At 39.5% G+C, this 16,165-nt stretch overlaps 1 protein-coding gene across 5 annotated transcripts in view; it reads right to left on the reverse strand.

Moving 5' to 3' along the window:
• Positions 1 to 16,165, reverse strand: part of agpat4 (1-acylglycerol-3-phosphate O-acyltransferase 4 (lysophosphatidic acid acyltransferase, delta)) — a 180,816-nt gene that overhangs the window by 46,400 nt on the left and 118,251 nt on the right. For all 5 annotated transcript variants that reach the window (XR_011961905.1, XR_011961906.1, XM_072581204.1 and 2 more), the window contains exon 4: positions 5,180 to 5,341. Coding sequence is in view for 3 of the 5 variants with exons in the window: in XM_072581204.1 (XP_072437305.1) it covers positions 5,180 to 5,341 (162 nt within the window). In the remaining 2 variants the exon portion in view is untranslated. The remainder of the gene's footprint in view (positions 1 to 5,179; positions 5,342 to 16,165) is intronic.

Here is a 16,165-nt window from a genome sequence, read left to right on the forward strand (position 1 = left end):
AAACATTAAATTTGCTTTTTGTTTATTGGAGACAAGACAAGGGCATGGGAGGAGATTTGATCATCTCCTAAGAATCACATTAGCAACTTAGGATCTAAAATGCTGCTGGCAGCCTCTGATTTAAGCAATTGTGCACGTAGGCTTCTCAGGCTTCAGCGAGGAGAATGAGGCAGCAGCAGCCAAGGTGAGAGAAGCATAGGTCAAGACTGTAGCCGAGAACAAGGACTCCAGCTGATCTTCTCCAATCTTCCCCACTAAGATGCACCTTATCCTGACCTGCAACAAGCGGGTTTCTCATTAAAATTAGACAGTTTTTTTGGGGGGGAGGGGCACAGAGAGGAAGCAGCAGGTAAAAGTCACAGAGGGGGGTTATGAAACAAGGGCCATACTTTTAAAATTGAAAAGACGACATCTTTTTATTTATTTTCAATTCAGGACTTAATTGGGGATAAAAAGGACCATTTCACACAAAAAAAAAGAATGGAGGAAGAAATTACTATATTTCCAAAAACCAAGTGACAGAAATTCATTGCAAGTGGTGTGCAAATTGAAAGTAGTTTGGAGTGGGAGTGTGAAGTGTAGATGTTTAAGTAAATTAGCACAGTACCTGGGTATATGCTAGGAGAAAAGTGAGAACTGCAGATGCTTGAGATCAGAGTTGGGCACTAGAAAAGCACAGGTCAGGCAGCATCTGAGGAGCAGGAGAATAGACGTTTCAGACATAAGCCCTTCATCGGGGATGAGGCTTGTGAGCCAAGGGGGTGGAGAGATAATTGAGAAGGGTGGGGATGGAGATGGGTGTGGCAGGGAAGGTAACTGAGAGACAGTGTGATAGGTAAATGTACCACCCTCATGACCTATCCATCTACTTCCCACCTATCCGCTCCACCATCCTCTGGCCTATCACCATTTCCCCCACCTCCATCTACCCATCGCAGTCTCAGCTACCTTCCCACCAGCTCCACCCCCTTCTTATTTATCTCTCCACCCCCTCAGCTCTCAAGCCTCATTCCTGAAGGGTTCTTGCCAGAAACGTCAATTCTCCTGCTCCTCGGATGCTGTCTGACCTGCTATGCTTTTCCAGCACCCCACTCTCGACCTGGATCTATGTGTCAAGTGAAATTTGGCCATCAGCAACTCACCAACTGGTTTGTGCAATTGAAACCAGTAGTCGAAAACAATGGTCACCAGATTGACTATAACTCTGATCAATTCCTGGGTAGCTGAACAGTTGTGGGTGTGAACAATAGAGTAAGAATCCTGGAGGAGTGGTGGTGTCTCTCTCATTCCAGTAAAAGACACAAAGCTAAAGTAACTTGCTGTTAACTACTGTTTTTGACCAATAATTTGAGAACCATTCATTCTATGCCTCCTATGAAGGGATGAAAGAATCCAATTTGGACAGGTTAGGAGAGTGGGCAAAGAAGTGGCAGACGGAGTACAACATGAGAAAGTGTGAGGTATTGCACTTTGGCAGGAAGGAGAGGCATGGACTATTTTCTAAATAGGGTGAAAATTCAGAAGTCTGAAGTGCAAAGAGTCTTGGGAGTTCTCATCCAGTATTGTCCCAAGGTAAACTTGCAGGTTGAGTCCGTAGTTAGGAAGGCAAATGCAATGATGGCACTTATTTTGAGAGAACTTTAATATAAAAGCAGGATGTACTTCTGAAGCTCTAGATGGCTCTGGTCAGACCATATTGTGAGTATTGTGCACAGTTTTAGGCCCCATATCTCAGTAAAGATGTACTAGCCCTGGAGTGTGTTCAGAGGAGTTTCAAAATGGCCCCAGGAATGAAAAGCTTAACATACAAGGAATATTTAAGGTTTATACTCAATGGTGTGTGTGTGTGTGTGTGTGTGTGAGAATCTAATTGAAACATACAGAATACTGGATGGTCTGGACAGAATAGATTTAGAGAAGGGCTTTCCATTGGTAGGAGACACTAGGATCAGAGAGCAGTTTTAGAGTAGAGTAAAGGGAAGTTTTTTTTAAAAAACACATAAGGAGAAACTTCTTCAGCCAGAGTGGTGAATACTTGGAATACATTGCCACAGAAGGCTGCGGAGGCCATGTCCAAGTACATGCAAGACTGAGATAATATCAAGGGAATCAAGCGTTACAGGGAGAAAGCAGGAGAGTGGGGTTGAGAAGCTTATCAGCCATGATTAAATGGTGGAGCAGACTCAAATGGGCTGAATGGTCTAATTTCTGCTCTTATGTCTTATGTTCTGTGTGCATGTGTAGAGGGTTTTTAGAAGGCAGTTAGAGAGTTTTAACAAGTAATAGTCCTGTCAAACCTTTAGTTTAAAAAAAAATCAAATTTATTAGTAGTAGCTCACATCAAGTAGTAAAACCTAGAACATGGTTTCTATTAACCAGAATCTCAGACATGTAAATTGGGGGTTTTTACATATTTTGACAAAACGTTGAACTTTTGTGACAACTCCAGGATTGGCAGGATATGATTTCCAGCATGCACCCTCCTGAGGCACAGCAAAATTGGGAATTAATGCAAGTCTGAGAACAGATAGGCAAGGAATAGTGTAAGTTAATTTGAAAGGAATAAAAAAGTAAACAATAACAAGCTAGCAACAGATAAAAGAAATTAAGACAGATTATCAGAAAGTTCCTAACAAAAAATAATTAATAGAACACATACGACTGGAGATAGTGAAAATCATGGAGTAACTTTAGAAAATTAAAGTCGGTGATGGACAAATCAGAGAAAGTGACTTAATTAAGGAGAGGTGTTGGATTGGCAGAGGAAATGGGGCTGGGAGGGTCACAGAAACAAAAACCATGATACACACAATTTTTAAAATCAAGATGTTTCACATGGTAAGAGAACTTAAGGAAAATTTTTGTGCAGTATTGGAATGCAGGGTCACATGAAATAGAATTCATAATAGTAACTAAAACAAAGAGATAACAGGTCCAATTCTCAGTGCATATTGGATGATTAGGAATGATCAGCCATGATCATATTGAATGGCGGTGCAGGCTCGAAGGGCTGAATGGCCTACTCCTGCACCTATTGTCTATAACTGAGCAACTACTTTGCAGCCAGTTCAAAAGAGCAATGCAAGAACAAATTGACAAATTGGGTGATCTATTCCACGAGAGAATAATAAAAAAGTTAGTACATAATCAAAATAAGGAATACTTCAACTGCTACCAAAAGCAGTTTCATAAGTAATTCTTTTCTGCTATGATAATTGAAATTCAGGGGAATAATTAAGTGCTTTCAGCAGGACAATAAATAACCATCTTTAGCAAGGAAATACTACTTTGGTTATTATTTTCAAACATAAGAACATCAAAAGATTCAGAGACAAAGCGCTGAGAGAGAATAACGTTTATCATGAAATGAAGAGGATCTTGCCCAAAATGACAGGGTTAAAAGGGAGAGAAAGTAATTGAACAGCAGATGAACAGTAGAGAAATCTTCAAAGCAGATGCAGTAAAGTACAAGACAGATTCTAACAAGAGAGGGGTAAAACAGAAGTAATGAGGGTCCATTGTCAAATTTTAGTTTTAATAATAAATGAGGCATCCTTGAAAAATGTTAGCTCTTAATATTAAAACAAATAACAAAGGAATATGGAAAGCTAAAAAAGTGTAAGGGGGATTTAAAGAATGAAAGAATAAAAACCTAGAGAAAAATATAGGAAATAGTAATGATTTAATGTACAAAAACATCGAAAATATAATTGAAAGGTCAGGCTGCTCAAGAATGAAGGAACACCCAAATTCACAAAGCACCTATAAAGGAGAATAAACATAACTGAATTTCTATCTGGTGTCATGTGAATTTAAATACTTTGATCACAAAAAGTGGGAAAAACTACTTAGTTAACACACAAGGATAGGATCCAATAAACAGAATATCAAGAGATCAGCTTCAAAATTAACAATGTATAAATAAGCTCAAATGCAACTGTAGTGCTCTCTACTGGAATGTCCCAGGTCAGTACTGCAAGTGGAGAGGCATGCCCATTCCTCCAAAATCGATGTTTGTACCTGGAACCATAGCATTGTTTTTGCAAAAGATCCTTTAGGTGTGTGAGATATATCCAGCTGCTGGAGTATTGTGGGGCCAATTTGATTGATAAAGTCTGCAGAGTCAGCTAATGTTCTAGGAATAGCAATCAAGGGATGTACTAAAGGGAAGTTAAGACAGGTGGAGGAATCACTGAGGTCAACAGTGAAGTTGAGTTCTAATAGGCCCTTTTAGGTCCCTCCCATTCTGTTGAGGGAGAGAAAGAGAGAAAAAGAGAGAGAGAGAGAGAGATTCTAACTTCTGGAGCTCCAACTTTTAAATCCTCTTTCTCTCCCAAAAGCGAAAATGCTGGTGTTGGACTGGATTGGACGGAGTCAGAAGAGTCCTGGTGTCATGTGACCTCTGACTTTCTCCCAAGAGTGGCAACCCCTTACTGCAACATAATTACACAAATTCTGGTCATCTGTCCCTGCTTTACTGAAGATAGCCAGCCAGCATCCACGAAGCAGGATATTTAATTACAAAAGAGGTATCATATCCAGACTTGGATTTTTGCCTCCCCAAGCCAGAAACCAAAATGTAGGTCCACAAATATCTAGTGAAACACCAGCAGAACTGAACATAAATGCATCAAGATGCCAAGTTTCAAGATCAAATATTGAATAAATTAGTCAATTTTCCACATTCAATGTTTATTACTATTATACTTACAGTAAACATAGCAATTAAAGAGTTAGGAAGATATTATTGGCACAACCATCACATACTAGTAGAAACCAGGAGAAAGCTTAATAAATTTTACTTCATGGTAGAATATTCTAGAATAGGGAACAGTTCAACTTTGCAGAAGAAGTAATTTAAAAGAAAAAAGTTAAGAAAAAGGAATTCTGATACAACTTCTAGGAAACAGTAAGGACCGCAGATGTTGTAAGTCAGAATAAATAGATGTGAAGCTAGAAGAGCACAGCAGGTCAGACAGCAACCGAAAACAGGAAAATAACGTTTCAGGCCAAAACCCTTCACCAGGGCTTTCCTGCTCTTCTGATATTGTCTGACCTACTGTGCTCTTCTAGCTTCACATTTGTTGACTGATAGAACTTCAGCTGACAATATGATTTTAGTGCTTTTTTGTCATTATTACAGAAATTATGAAATTTCTATATAAAACACTATACCTACCCAAAAGATTTCAGGATAATCCCGGAGGTTAAGCAAGCTCTGGACCACGTTTTTGCGATCTTCTGTCCACTGTCGCTTGCAAAATACTATCTCCAGAAAATACCACATCCAGCCTATCAGAGGAACATAAGCCAGCTCCTTTTTAGCTAGTACTTTCGAACTCTACAACAAAAAAGTTAATGGTTATATTAACACCAGTATTACATGGTTCATAATTTTAAAAAAATACAAGAAAGTAGTTAAAGCAAGCACGTGGCCTCCAGGTCAGTGGGTTTGAAGAGATGCAAGCCAGTAACATTTTAAATGGGGTAAGTAACAGCAGCAAAAAGTTTCCATTGATGTCTCATATTGAATTCAATATCAACTTGGTTGCTCACTCCAGAGAGGCTACCAGAGTAAAGTTTCACCAACACTATTTCAAATCTCCAGCATCATAGCTTGGGAAGTAAGTATTAAATCACTTCTAATTTAGTATGACGGGACAGGACGGGACTGATGGAATGATTACAGGAACGAATGGAGGGAAAAATGTATCACAGGTTCAAATCCTACTATTGCAGCTGGTGGAATTCAAATTAAATGAATGAATCTGGAAAGTAAAACTGCAGTATAAATGGGCTTTGAGACTGCCATTAACTGTCACAAACACCCCTCTGGTTCAAATGCTGCTGAGAAGGAAATATGCCATCTTTATCTGGCCTACATGTGAATCCAAATCCACAGCAATGCTATTTACTGTCAACAGCATTCTGTAGAGGCCTAGCAAACCTTTCAGTTTGAGGACGATTAGGAATGGACAACAATCCCAAAGCTCATATTCCATGAAAGAGCAAAACAAAAACAAAACAAAAACTGGATTGACAAAGAAATTACTGCTGGGGCCTCCACAAGTGACTTTGACCAAAGTGCAGCCAAATTTGCCAAACAAAAATCAAAGACTAGCAAGCTATGATGAAAATACAAAGAATCTAAAATAAGGAGTAATAAGCAAGCTCTATAGATGGATTATTCAAGTGGTTGAAAGACTGGCAGTTGGAGCACAGTGTGGGATGGCTTTCCCTTTTGGGAGGAAGAACTGAAAAGCCAATCAAATAGGGAGAGACTACAGAATGGCAAAAAGAGTGATCAGTGCATCCTTGTACATGAATCTCAAAAGTTGGCACGCAGGTACGGGAAGTAATTAGGAAGGCAAACAAAACATTAGTTTGTTTTGCAAGGAGTACAGAGTATAAACATAGAAAAGCTTTACTAAAATTGTACAGAGTGTTAATGAGACCATTAAAGGAGCATTTGCTTGCATCGGAAGTAGCTCAGAGAAGGTTCACAAGAATAAATTCCTAGGGTGAGGGGTTTCTCATGAAGGGAAGATAAGGAGCACACAGTTTCAAAATAAAGGGACTCACATTTAAGACAGACTAGGAAACACGTCTGACAGAAGACCATTAGTACTGAAATTCATTATCCCACAAATAGTTGAGGCTGTGTCATTGAATATATTCAATGCCGAGTTAAAAGATTAACTTTAATTGACAATGGCTATGGGGCAGATTAGAAAAAGCAAAGATCAGCCATGAGAATCCAGATGGACATATCTTAGTTATGTTCTGATGTTCATTACTTATAGCTTTGAAAAGTTAGAAAGAAGATTTCACAGATTAAGCTTCTAACTTTAATAGCACTTAGTCTCTGGGGTTCCAAATTTGATTCTCACTCCTGAACTGCCAATTGGTTTAGTGAAAAATCAAAACAAGGCAAGAAAACTAATATAATCTAGTCAGGAATCTTTATCTAAGTAGAATAGCACCCCCTTTTTTAACCAGAATTCCTAGTGACCTAATGGACAGGTTCTGGTGTTGTTGGTTGTCCCTTCACACTAGCTATTTAAAGATGTACTATAAGAGGTGGTCACAATTTAACAGTCAGAAAGCATTCTAATTTCTTGCTGTCATTCTCATCTGACAGCCACAAAAAGCTTGATGTTGTTCAGTGAGCATATTCTTTGGTTTCTGACCAACACAAAAATCCTACTGTTTCCAATTGTTATTGGAAAACATAACAATGGAATCACATTTCATTGCACCTTTACTTGCATGGAGCCAGTGCAGCCAAAATGACACAGGGAAATGGCAGTGCTTCACAATAAATTAATCCCAAAGTAAATTAGACTCCCGATTTGAGATTGAATTTGACAGGCCCCAGTCTCACAAAAACAGAAGTTGAGGGGAAAAAAGGCAATTCTAGATCCCCACCCTAGAGGGCAGTACTGTCCTTCAGGAAGATATGGTTCACTATTTCCCAGTTGCTGAAAATTTTTAGTTTTTGGGTAATCATCATAGGCAAGGTAGCAGAATGGTTAAATTACTAGATTAAATGATTCAGAGACTAGTTTAAAATCCCATCACAACTGGAAGATTCAAATTCAATTAGGTCATTAAACCTGAAATTACTATCAATATGACAACAAAACCATCTTAATCCCTTTTAAAAAGGGAAAACAAACTAAAGTCTGCTATCCTTGCATTTGAAAAATATCTAAGCACTTGCCTCATCAAAATGCTACAAAAGGGCCACTTGAGAATTAATCCACAAACTATACAAGCATCTGCCAGTAGTCAAATCTTTTAGCCAACAACCCAGACTCTTCAAATCACTACCTTAGTTGCATGCTCTGACTGGTTAGACAGATCAATTGCCCATGGCAACACTTACGTGCAATGGAGAGGTAGTGAATCTTGGACTGAGTATTCTACGCAAACCACCTAACTTCTAACAAGGCTTTTCAACAATCAGGAAGACATAAGTCAAGAGTGGAGTGTGGAGTGCTGGAAAAGCACTGAGCAGCAGAAGCAAAAAAAAACAACCAACATTTCAGACAGAAGCCCTTCACCAATTCCTGATGAGGGGATTATGTCAAAAATATTGATGCTCCTGCTCCTCAGATGCTGTGCTTTGCCGGTACCACACTCTTGACTCTGATCTCCAGCTGCAGTCCCTACTTTCTCCCATAAGTCAAGAGAGTGTGGAGGAATATTCTCCACTTGCCTGGATGTGAACAGCTTCCAGAACACTCCAGAAGCTTGACACCATCCAGAACATTGTGGATATTAAAGGTTGTGGATAGATGCCAAACTCATCCATTGTTGCATAATGGCTGCAGTGTGTCATCTGCTAGGCAGATGCAGCAACTCCTCTAGCTGTTCCAAACCTATGGACTAACTAAAAGAACAACAAAGTGAAACACAAACACCACTGCTAAGAAACATACCATCCTTGCTGAAATATATGGAGTTGAAGTCTTTAAATACTCTACTTAAATGACTGTGGGGGAATGGAACGGAATGGATAAATGAATAGATAAATAGATAAATAAATAGATAAATACCCCCATTCTGGTTATTCATTTATTTTTCACAACTACTGTTCACCGTTTTTGGTTTGCCATTTTTCCTTAAATTGAACATTGTTAAAAAAGGGGAAATGACCATTCATTTTCGCTCATGAAATCACGTAGAATGCAGTGGGCTAGATGCAGGAAGACATGTAACACGGGGGCCACCAAAATAAAATATTTGTCAACTCCTGGTACATATTAAAAAATGGGCTTGGAATTAGATTCAGTGTTAATTTGTTTTTAAAAAAATGTTAATGTCACCATCTCAAGAATTAAATTCTTGCAACTAGATCTTGGGGAAGTGGTATGAATGGTAACGTCAAAGAACTAGGAATCCAGCACTCCAATCCAATATTGTGAGGACACAAAGTTCAAATCAGATTATGTCAAATAGTGGAAGTTAAAGTTCAGTTAAAAATCTGGAATAAAAAGCTTGCTCAAGGCAACCACATAACCACTGTCATTTGTCAAAAAACCCCTGTTAGGGTCATTTAGGAAACAAAATTCTGCCATAATTTACTTGGTCTGGCCTTCCGTGACCATAAGACATTGCAGTAAGCCATTCGGCCCATGAAGTCTGCTGTCTCATTGTGGCTCAACTTCACTTTCCCCAAAACCTGCTGTTCTCTTACTGATTAAGAATTTGCTCATCTCAGCCTTGAATATACTGAAGTGACATAGCCTTGTCAGATCGCTGCTGTAAAGAATTCCACAGATTCACTACCCTCAGAAATTCCTCATGTATCAAGTAAAAGGCCTGCTGTTGTGGAAATTATGCCTGCTGGTCCTACAATGTCCTACAAAGTGAAACAATCGCTTCACATTTGCACAATTAAGTCCCCAAAGAGTCTTGTAGTGTTTCAAGAAGATCATCTTTCATTCTTCTAAATTTCAATGAGTAGAGGCCCAAGCAACAAACAAAAACTGTCTGTCTGTACGTGGTAGAGGTAAAGATAAATTTGCCTGGTATTCAAATACCATATGGCCACTCTCACAGACAGACACACACACAGGGTTTAATCCAAGGGTTACTACACCTCAGACAAGGGGAAAGGTTGAGAAGGAGAATCCTTCATGAAATCTCCACCAGTGAGGAATTAAAACCACACTGTTCGCGTCACTCTGCATTGCAAACCAGCCTCAAAAGAAACATTCCCCAAGTCTGGCAAAGATTCACGTGCATTTTCTCAAACCTGACTTATTGCATCCGTTACTCCCAATTAGGTCTGCTCTAAATGAGTGAGGCAGAGCGCAAACTCAGTACGGTTCAGGGAACATTTATGATTCATACACTCCAACCAACCCCATCTTCCAGTCGCCATCCATTTCAACTCCCCCTCCCATTTCCCCCAACATCATGTCCATCCTGAGCCTCCTCCACTATCAACACAAGGCCACATGCAAACCGGAGGAAGAACACTGACCTTCCGTCTCAGGAGCTTACAGTCATACAGCCTTAACTGAATTCGTCACCTTCCAAATCATCCCACCCCATTCTGGGCCCAGCCCACCCTCACCACCTCAACCTTAATCTGACTCTACTGATCCATCTTTCTTCCCACCTATCTACTCCACCCTTCCCACTAACCAACCACAGCCACCTCCTACCTGCATCCATCTATCAAAATCCCACCTACCATTCCCCCAGCCTCACCCCGTCATTTCACAGCCCTCTTCCCCTCCCCAAAAAAGGTTTCAACCTGAAATATTGACTCTCCTTCTCCTGATGCTACTAGACTTGCTGCGCTTCTTCCACCTCTACTCTTTATCCAACCAGCCAACTGCGCTAACTGACCCTCCGCTCCATACGTGGTATCAACCTCGTGAACTTCTCTGGACGGCCTCCAATGCCAGTATCAATTTCCTCAAGTGAGGGGCCCAGAACTCAAGGAGCGCAAGGAGGGGCCATGAAATGACCTTGGCAAGTGGGGCTAGAGAATCTCAAAGCATTCTATACATATATTAAAAACAATAGGACAACTAGGGAGAGGGTAGAACTATTCAAAGATAAAGGAGGGAACTTGTGTTTAGAGACAGAGGATGTGAGCAAGGTCCGAAAATGAGTACTTTGCACTGGTATTCACAAAGGTGAAGGACATGGAGATTAGTGAGATTAGTGTGGAGCATACTAATATGCTTGGGAATTCTGAGATCAAGAAAGTGGTGTTGGGTCTCGAACAGCATTAAGATGATTAAGTCCCCAGTGTCTGGTGGTGTCTACCACACGTTATTGAAAGAGACAAGAGAAGAGATTGCTGAGGCCTTGACCAAAGATCTTTGTATCTGTGCTAGCCACTGGGGAGGGGGTCATGGACAGCTGCCAAGTAGTTAGTGTTGCTCCTCTGTTCAAGAGGGAAAATACGGATAATCCAGGAAACTAAAGACTGGTCTTTACATTGGTGGTTTAGAGAGAATTCTTAAGGATAGCATTTACTCACATTTGGAAAAGCATGGACAGACAGCATGGCTTTGTGCAGGGCAAGTCATGTTTTACTAACTTGATTGAATTTTGAGGTGGTGACAAAAGGTGACCAATGAGGATAAAGCAGTGAAGGTTGTCCACATGAATTTTAGTAAGGCTTTTGACAAGGTCTATGATGATAGGCCCATCCAGAAGATTAAGATGAACGGAATCCACAGTGACTTGGCCGCTTGCATTCAGAATCAACTTGCCCATAGAAGGCAAAAGGTAGTGGTGGAAGGTGTCTTTCTGGCTGGAGATCTGGGACTAGTGGTGTCCCACAGGGATGCGCACTGGGACCGCTGCTGTTTGTGATACATATAAACAACTTAGATGAAAACTTGGATAGATGGATGGATTAATAAGTTTGCAGGTGACATGCAGATGATTGGAGGAATTGTCGATAGTGTAAAAGATTATCAAAGAATGCACCAGGATGTATCAGTTGCAGATATGGGCGGAGAAATGGCAGATGGTGTTTAATCTGGGTAAGTGTGAGGTGCCGCATTTAGGAGATAAAATGCTCAGGAAAAGTATACACTTAATGGCAGGGCCCTGAACATTGATGCATAAAGGGATCTTGGGGTTCAAGTCTGTAGCTCCCTGGAAGTGGCCAAACATAGATAGGGTTGGAAAGGCAGTATATGGCATGCTTGCTTTTATTGGCCAAGGAATTAAGTACAAGAGTCAATATGTCATGTTGCAGCTTTATAAGACTTTGGTTAGGCCACACTTGGAGTGGAGCATTTAATTCTGGTCGCCACATTACAGGAAGGATGGGGAGGTTTTGGAGAGGGTGCAAAAGTGGTTTACCAGGATGCTGTCTGGATTAGAGGGGATGAGCTACAGGAAGAGGCTGGAAAATCTCAGCCTGTTTTGTCTGGAGCAGCAGAAGCTGAGGGGAGATTTGATACAAGTCTATAAAATTATGAGATGCATAGATTGGAAAAAAGATTTTGATGGTCAACAGAGTTGACAGGTCTAATACTGGGGGCACACATTGAAGACAAGAGGGGGAAAGTTCAACTGAGCTATGAGGAATAAGTCTTTTCTTTAAAAAAAAGTGATAGGAGTGCTGCCAGGGTGGTGATGGAGGCAGATAGAACGGGCATTTAGGGGGCTTTAGATAAGCACATGAATATGCAAGTAATGGAGGGATATGGATCAAGAGCTGGCAGAAGGGATTAGTTTAATTTGGTGTCATGTCTGGCACAACAGTGGGTAGTTCTATGCTGTATCGTTCTATATTCCATGTTCAACTGTTCACATTAATCCACACTGTGGTCAGATTAGTGCCTTGTCCAGTTTTAGCAAGACTTCCTCACTTTTGTAAACCCTTTGAAATAGAAGGCCAACATTCTATTTCCTTCCCTATTGTCCACAGAACGTGGATGCTAGTTTCAAGACATTCATGGACAAAAACTCCCAAAATCCCATTCAGCATCTTTCTGCTATTTAAATTAATATTCAGCTCCTCTATTCTTCCTGCCAAAGTGCATAACCTCACAGTTCCCAACATTATATTCCATCTGCCAAATTTTTGCCCATTCCCTTAAGTGGTCTATAGCCTTCTGCAGATACTGTCATAGCCTTACAGCAGAAACAAACCCTTCAGTCCACTTTGTCCACGCCAACCAAGTTTCCCAAACTAAACTAGTCCCACTTAGAGTCAGAGACCAACACATGGAGACAGACCCTTCGGCCCAAACTGTGACTACTGTGTTTTTAAGGTTGTTGGTCTCCAACCGGTGCCTGCGTAGTCACCTTTGTGATCCTTTGTACGTATTTTAATCGATTACAAAGTAAGGTCGAACCTCCTCGTGGCTCCCCCTGGTAACGGCCTGTAAGAGGAAGCTTTTGACAGGGAGGCAATTTTAAATGGTCTAGGGGCTGTTTTAGTTTGGTTTTATCAGTGGTTTTACCAACGATTTTATCCTTTGTTTTACTGGTACTATACGCCACTGGCAGCTTTATTCTTTCTCCCCGTCGTTTGAGCAGTACTCGGACCAGGCCGGCGAATACGACCTCAGAAAAGATACGAGACAGGTGGTGACCATTCGGTCTATATTAGAAACAAAATTTGGCAGCAGCAGCGATTACGGCCAATACCAAAAATTCCGGTTGGGTAGGACACCGGGTAAATAACAGCCCCGCACTGTTGCTATTGGCGGCACCCTGCGCAAAATGTGTAAGCCAAAAATGGACTGGACAATCCGTCTCGACACAGACAGAAGAGACTAAGGATTATTCCAGCAAGGCTGTCCTCGGGGAGCACGAGGAAGCCATTAATATCGTCCAGAATGATCAGGATGCAAGTCGAAGAGAACGAGTAGTAGAGAAGGCCACTCTGCAGTCGAGTTCATTTAAAGCCGGACAATTTTTAATTCGAATTTTAATGGGCCATTTGATTTTAGTCGATGTGGAGAATCAGAGAGAAGCGAGGAGAGGTATGAAGGTAGAATTATCCACCCAATAATTAGGGAAACCGATAAAATAGAGGTAATAATTAAATGCCTGGTAGATAATTTTAATTGTAATTATTGTAATAAGATTTATAACACTATGGGCAGATTTAGGTAGCATTTAAAGATATGTAAAAGGAATTAAATCAGTTAGAGTTAGATGTAGTAAATGTGAGTGGGAAGGGAATTACCAAGCTGTAGCATGCCACTATCCTAAATGTTCTAAAGAATGAGAATAATGAGAATAATAATAATGAGAATAATAATAATAATAATGAGAATAATAATAATATTATTATTATTATTAAATACCAATGTGAATTGTGTCCTTCAAAATTTAAGACAACCAGAGGATTGGGGCAACATGAAAGACATGCTCATCCAATTTTAAGAAATGAGAAGAGGAAGAGAGGAAAGGTAGAGAGTAGGAATAAGATGGAAAATAAGGAGGGTAGTAAGAGGGGAATATGGTCTCATGAAGAGGTGGAAATGTTGCAACGACTAGAAGTAGAATTTAGTGGCTGTAAAAATATTAATAAAATTATAGCTGAGAAATTAGGTTCTAAAACGGCAAAACAAATCTCGGATAAAAGGAGGTTATTAAACAAGAAAGGTAAAAGTCGCGAGGACGATAAAGGTATAGATCAAGAACTGGTTCTTAATGAGTGATAGTGATGAAATGGATAATAGTGAACGGGAGATAAATAGGGAAGTAGAGGAAGAAAGATTAAATGGAAAGAGTGATCAAGAGAGTAGTATTATTATGGATAGAGTAGACTATAAGAGCAAGTCACTAACAGAATTAATTAAAATAGTAGAGGATGACATGGGAAGGAATAAAGGTATTAATAAGGAATTTGAGAATATAATGGGTAGGATAATGGATAAATTGGGAACGAGTAAGGAGGGGGATAAAGGTAAGAAGGAGACTCATAATAAACGAATAGGTTTGAAGCAAAGGGATAGTGGACTAAGAATGAAGAGGAAGGAAAATAAGGCTAAGAGAAGATATACTAGAAAGAAAAAAAGGTAAATTTAAAGAAATGCAGGTCTTACATAAAACGAAGAGGCAATACCTGGCAGGAACCCTAATGGGGGCTCCAGTTAGGTGTGAATGCCCCCCAAGTAAAGAAGATTAACTAACTTTAATGATAAAAATAATTTGAGAGGTTTTGCCAAATATAAAAGGCAAGGGGAGGGAATCGGTGAATGGGACTGTGACAGGTCCTGTGACAGTAGAGGACGTGAATCATGCCATTAAGGCGATGGACGTAAAAACTGCTGCAGGGCCAGATAGGGTAACACTGAAGGAGGTAGTGAAGATATTTAATAAAAGATAACAGTACTTCTTAGAATACATACCCGATTTCATCCAAATAGTATAATACCAGATCAAATGAAAATAAGTAGAACTGTATTGATTCCCAAAGTGAGCGATGAAGAAGGGTTGAAGGATATTAATAATTGGAGGCCAATAACTATAGGGCCAATGATGCTCAGAATATTTACTAAAATTATAGCCAGTAGACTAAGTAAAGTAGGAAATCTGAATAAGAGACAAAAAGGGCTTTATGGCTGGTGTAGCAGGTTGCGATGAAAATATCAAAATCCTGGAAAATATTATTAATGGGGCTAAAAAGAAGAGAGATTTAGCAGTAGTTTTCGTGGATTTAGCAAAAGCGTTTGACACAGTTAGCCACAACTTAATTATAATAGCTCTTAAAAGACTCCAACTTCCGTCAATCTTTATTAATTTGGTTACAAATTTATATGATAATAATTTTACTCAAGTGCAAGGTTTTAAAAGTAAATCTGAAAAGATTACAACTTTAAGAGGGGTTAAGCAAGGTGATGCATTGTCGCCAATTCTTTTTAATATTGTAATGGACCCTCTGATAAGTACCATCAAAGAGAAGGAGAAAGGAATATTTTTAGGGATAGATAGGAATAGCTATCACTGCGCAACATTAGCATTCGCAGACAATATAGCATTAGTTGGTCACTCGTATGATGGTATGGTGTATAATCTTAAACTTGTAGAAAAATTTGTAAAAATACGGGAATGGAGGTTAATATAAAGAAAACAAAAGGATTTTACTTTACATATAAAAATAAGAATGATATATAATGATAAAATTAACTGGAAGTTAAATGAAGGGAGCATACAGTTTATAGAGCCAGGTAGTACGGATAAATACTTAGGTGCTAAGATAGATCTGTGGATTGGCGCAAGCCAATCAAACTGGGAAAGACATTTAGATATATGGTTAGGAATTAAAAAAGATCCCCCTAAAACTAGTTCAAAAAAGTAGAAATTTTAAAAACATTTTATTCCTAGACTATATTATTACTTAATTAAGAGACTTCAGATAAAACTATCTTAATAAATTAGATAATAAAATAAAAAGCATAAAGAAATTTTACACCTCCTGCAATCCATCACGGGTGGAGTATTATATGCCATGATGGTGGCCTTGCTTTAAATAGACCGTCAACCTTTATTCCAATCTCGATAATGAGGAAGTACGGGATGCTACAGAAATCTGAGGATGAAATTTTGCATGCATCATTTTGTTTCAAAGGTGATAGTGTGGCTGCAAAAAATGTATAAATTGAATAAACTTAAAGTGATGGAAAACATCTGGAACCCAAATATTAATCAGTGATTGGGT

Source organism: Chiloscyllium punctatum, chromosome 11 (genome assembly GCF_047496795.1).
Source record: "Chiloscyllium punctatum isolate Juve2018m chromosome 11, sChiPun1.3, whole genome shotgun sequence".
In the NCBI taxonomy this organism is placed as follows: Eukaryota; Metazoa; Chordata; class Chondrichthyes; order Orectolobiformes; family Hemiscylliidae; genus Chiloscyllium; species Chiloscyllium punctatum.